At 38.1% G+C, this 5,445-nt stretch overlaps 1 protein-coding gene across 1 annotated transcript; it reads left to right on the forward strand.

Annotated features, from left to right (window-relative positions):
- The first annotated feature begins 3,079 nt into the window (after positions 1–3,079).
- Positions 3,080–5,105, forward strand: LOC113348790 (GATA zinc finger domain-containing protein 14-like). Its single transcript, XM_026592661.1, has one exon. The coding sequence runs from the start codon at positions 3,197–3,199 to the stop codon at positions 4,790–4,792; it is 1,596 nt and encodes a 531-aa protein (XP_026448446.1). The 5' UTR covers positions 3,080–3,196; the 3' UTR covers positions 4,793–5,105.
- Positions 5,106–5,445: the final 340 nt, after the last annotated feature.

Consider the following 5,445-nt stretch of genomic DNA (forward strand, 5'->3'; position numbering starts at 1 on the left):
GCCAGGGTGAATGACTACAGCTACATGCCTACATGTGTGGAGATGTACCCGCCAACATAAAGAGGTTGCTACAAGGGATCAAAATTTCACTGTGGTTATTCAGGGTTCAGGGTTATTCAGGGTTCAGGATACAGGGTTTAACAGAAACTTATCTGATATCATTCAAGATACAGAATTGTGTGTAACATCACTTTGTTCGCACTGATATCATCCAGCAATGGAGTTCCTCTAGATTATCCCAATTAGCTTGGTTGTTGAGGATAATATTTGAGGATGAAAATACTCTAGATACAAAAAGAAATTGATGGTATTTTTTGGATTTTTCTTTCATTTTCTTGGAAAGGTTTTCTTTGGGCCCTTAGCTTATCCAAAAAAATAAAGTGAAAACTACAGTGAGACCCATTCTCACACATTTTTCTACTGAGAAACCCACCAACAGAAAACTGAAGGCGCGCACCCATTTTTTGGGGAAAAATTATTCTCAAACCCATAATTATGAAATTTTGTTTTCTCTCTTCATTCTTCTTATCTTCTTCTTCTTCTGTTCTTACTCCGCCGAATTCAGTTCATAGAATTGAGTTAAATCTTGTGAGCTGTTCTTAGGAAGCTTGTTAAATTGATTAGTTGGAGACAAAGGTGATGGTGTTGTGTTTGTTTGAGTTCCAGGAGAAGAAGAAGATGATGTTGATATTTGTGATGAATCTCTCAAGGTTTGATTTCATGAACTTATTATCCCAAGGTTTTTATATCTCATAGTTTTCTTGTGATTTGACGAGTTTTTTTTTTGTTTATAGCTTTCTAGATCTGGGAACTTCGATTCCAGATATCACACAAAATTCAACGGAAACAGTCGATCTGGTGTTGTGTTTGATTGAAGAAGATGTTAGAAGGAATGAGAACGAATGGGTACTTCATTGACGGAATTTAATAGCAACAACAATGGATTTGTGGTGATGATTGGACGCATCACGTCGGCTGAATTAATTTGTTATGCTATGAATTTGAGGATTAGTGGACGCAATTTTGAAGGTTCGGGAAATTGGTGTTGTAGATATAAATGAAGATAGTCGCAGGTAATGATTGCATAGTATTTGAGATGGGTTCTGTAATGGAATGGCGTTATGGGAAACTTCAATTGAGCCAGTGGTGTTGGTTGGGATTCCGGTAAATTGCTTCAATTGTTCTTGACAAGAGCGATTGAAATGGGGGTTTTTGGTTTGTATTGAACTGGAGTTTCCAGATCCAGTTCAAGGCTGCCGACGATGGTGGGAATAGTTTGTGTTGGCTGCAATCGATGGCAACGACTTTTCATTTTGGCAACTTGTTTACTGAAGCACGTAGAAAGATTTTTGCTAGCAAAGGGATCAGAAAGAGCTAGATCTTATGTAATTCCAATAAGATTGCACAAATTCAAGTTCCGTCACCAATAGTTTTGATGTACCAGGTTTGCCTTGGACTTCTGTGAATCTTTGGGAATGGTTAGCACAGGGTTGAGTTTGAGAACAACACGGAATTATTGGTGTGAGTAACATATACAGTTTTGGGTTATATTGTGACCGAAAAATATTAAATTTTCTATAATTATGGTTGTTGTCATGATTGAGCAACGAACAAATGGATGAATGGATCAGTGAAGTGAGTTAGGAATGGTGGTGTTGATGTTATGCAACAACTATTCAGTCGAGAAACTGTCTGCATAACATGTTATGCATTCGTGAAAATGGATGCATAACCTGTTATGCATCTACAAAATTTGTTGCATAACTTGTTATGCAGTCCAGAAAACCTGCATAACCTGTTATGCAGGTTTAATTGCAGATGATGGTGTAAATACATGAAAGAAGATGATGGTGTAAATACATGATTTTGACCAAGAGCCCCTGAATAACTGAAAGATAATGGTTTGCGTGGGAGTTAATGAAACATGAAAGAAGATGATGATGTGGTTATGACTGCATAACATGTCATTCAGTCGAGAAACTGTCTGCATAACATGTCATTCAGTCGAGAAACTGTCTGCATAACATGTTATGCATTCGTGAAAATGGATGCATAACCTGTTATGCATCTACAAAATTTGTTGCATAACTTGTTATGCAGTCCAGAAAACCTGCATAACCTGTTATGGGTCCGAAAATATGGCTACATAATGCATTATGCTTCGAGAAAATAGATGCATAACCTGATATGCATCCGTAAATATGGATGCATACTGCATTATGCATCAATTTTTTATATGTACGGCTAAAATCAACCAAAACAATGGTTACATAACTTGTTATAGATGCATAATTTGTTATGCAGTCGAGAAAATGGTTGCATAATTCGTTATGCGTCTGCATAATGCGTTATGCATCCTTTTTGGTGGCTGCATAATGGTTATGTATCAAGTTTTCGAAAATTTTGCCTAAAACGATGATCACCTCCGATTTTTTCATGAAAAACAAAAATTTGATATTGTTGTTTGTACTCGTTGCGTAGCTCTCTTTAAAAGATTTCCAACCATATAAAATTTGTAAATTTCTAAGGTGCGGATTTTTAGATATGTTATGTCCAAGTTGAGTTGCCAATTATACCCCTGATGCATAACTCAGTCATGTAGATGCATAATCCGTCATGCAGAAGTTTTTAATAATTTCATATAATTATGAGTGTCACGAAAATAATTATGGGTATCACAGTACCCAAAATTAATTGTGGGCCTGAGAATGAGAATATATTTTTTTTTTGGGTCTCCCCCAAAATTCCCCAAAAATAAATAAGAATCTGCCATCTAACGTCTAAATTTATGGCCTCACATTTACACACAACTCTTAATGTGGCATAGTGTTAATTAATTTGATCAATTATCAGCGCCAATTGAATGCCTCTTATAAATGTATTAATGTTGGACTAGTTATTGTAACAATGAATTGGGAAAACAATAGGTGATAGATTTTGACATTCCAACCAGACAAGTTTTTCCCATCTAGTAGTAAATTTTCTTTGGCAGAGGGACCACAATCATTACCTGCTCTTCTTGTAATAATCTTTTTAGTGTGAAGAGAGTTGGATATAGATATACTTTTAACATATGTTCTGTATAAGGACTGAATCCATCACAGTTCTTCTCCACTAACAAAAAAAAAAAAGGAGTCAGCCAGTACTCTCCCATCTTCATTTCCCCCATCTCTTCTCCTCTTACTCTTCTTCATTCATGGCTTCTGCAAAACATTTTTATCTCTTCTTCCTAGTGTTTCTCTTCTCTTCCGGATCTCTTCAAATTCATGCTAGAGATAGTCAGTTCTTTAGTAAGTTCACTCGCGTCAACACTGTTCCCGCCGCCGCCAACAACACCGATGGCATAAACAATAATGCAGACAATGTGAAGGAAACTGCTGAGATTTTGCCAAAGGAGGGAACTCCAGTGGCTGAAGCTCCATTGAACAGTGAGGAAATGAAAATTCCTGCTTCATCCGAGAATAAGGAGGAGGAGAAGCCGAGTTTGAGCAAACAAGTCGAAGAGGCCAACAATGGTCATAGTCTTTATGGTCATGGCTCCGGTCAATTCCCTCCCACCACCACAGAAACCAGTGATAACGATGCCGCGTTAGATTCCATGACCTACGCTGAGCTTCCAGATGAAGAGAACTTCAGCGAAGAATTTGGTACTACTGCTTCTACTAGTAGTGATCAGGGTGGTGGTGTCGACCAGAGCAAGTCGACTAAAGACGGTTACCCATACCATAACAACAACAATGTCTATGAGGGTAAGCAATTCGGTTTGGCGGACGCACAGTTTGGTACTGGTAATGTCGATGAAAACCACTACCACAACTACAACAACAAACGTAACCATGACGAGCAGCAATTAGAGAAACAGGGCATGAGCGATACAAGGTTTTTAGAAAATGGCAAGTACTACTACCATGTTGGAGCTGCTAATCCTAATGTGAATACTCATAATGATGAGTATTACAAGCACATTAGTGGAGCTGAATTTGTCGACCACTCTGCTGTTCAAGAACAAAATGAAGGTAGTCATTACGGTGTTGCTGACAAAATTGCCAACAACAACAATGTCTATGAGGGTAAGCAGTTTGGTTTGAGTGACGCGCAGTTCAGCACTGATAATGTCAACAACAACCAAAACTACGAGCAGCAAATAGAGAAACAAGGAATGAGCGACAGGAGGTTTCCAGAAAATGGCCAGCGATATGACGGATCTGCTGTTAACAACAACAAGTACCAGCCCATAAAGAGACAAGGAATGAGTGACACCAGGTTCCAAGAACATGGCAGATATTACAAAACTGCACATTCCAGTGACAACAACATGTACCAACAGGGAGAGAAGCAAGGAATGAGTGATACAAGATTTCTAGCAAATGGAAAGTATTACTACCATGTTGAAGCTGCTAATCCTAAAGTTGACACGCATAATGATGAGTACTCTAAGCACATTGATGGCGCTGAATTCATCCAACACTCTGCTGTTCAACAACAGAATGAAGGTAGTTATTATGGTACTAGTACTGGATCGTCATCGTCACCCATGAGAATGGATTCTTCGAGGTTTAGAAACCAAGAGCAGCAACAACGTAACAACAATGATGGTTATTACAACAACAGCAATGGGAATTCATTCGACCGTCAGTACTCAAACTCCAACTCCAACAACAACGGCAATTCATTTGATCGACAGTACTCCAACTCCGATTCCAACTCCAACTACTACCCGATGGATCAAGAAATGAACAACAATTTTGATGATGACAATCAGTTGGGGCCTCAAGGAGAATATATTCCCTAAAACTGAAAGAAAAAAAATGTAGGGCTACAAATATTTAATGATGAATCATAATACATATACACAAGGATAGAATTGCATATCAAGATTAAGATGGGAGGCAGGCATGGGATTCTCATAATTCGGACAAATTTTTATACTACTAGTTATTTGTCGTTAGTTCTGTTCTTTAGTTTTTAAATAATATTTGTATGTAGTAGTAGCACCACTATTTATCACTCATGACTATCATGTGGTCGATCAATCGATCGATGAAGATGTTTATTGTTTCTTAGCCACAGAGTGAATTATATAATTTTTACTTGTGTTTATCATATATAGTTTGTTGCTTCAATTTCAAGTATCATCAATCAATCCATGAAATGTTTCATTAGACGTGAAATTTTCCTTTTTCGTGTCAAATAATGATGGTCCCTTGCCTTCTCTTAAGAAAGAGCACGACATAAAGAAAAGTGAATCAGTAAAAATGGAAACTAGGATTAGTCTATAAAATGTTTAGGGTTCTGTACGAAGGTTCCAGCGTCTGTCTCCTGCACAGATGTTGCTAACGATCCAATCCAAGCTGCTACACTTCTCCCGCTCTCTTCCTCCACCCCTTCTACACTTCTCCCGCTCTCTTCCTCCACCCCTTCTCCCATTAAGTTGCAGCGATCTTA

The sequence above is a fragment of the Papaver somniferum genome, chromosome 2, assembly GCF_003573695.1.
Source record: "Papaver somniferum cultivar HN1 chromosome 2, ASM357369v1, whole genome shotgun sequence".
NCBI lineage: Eukaryota > Viridiplantae > Streptophyta > Magnoliopsida > Ranunculales > Papaveraceae > Papaver > Papaver somniferum.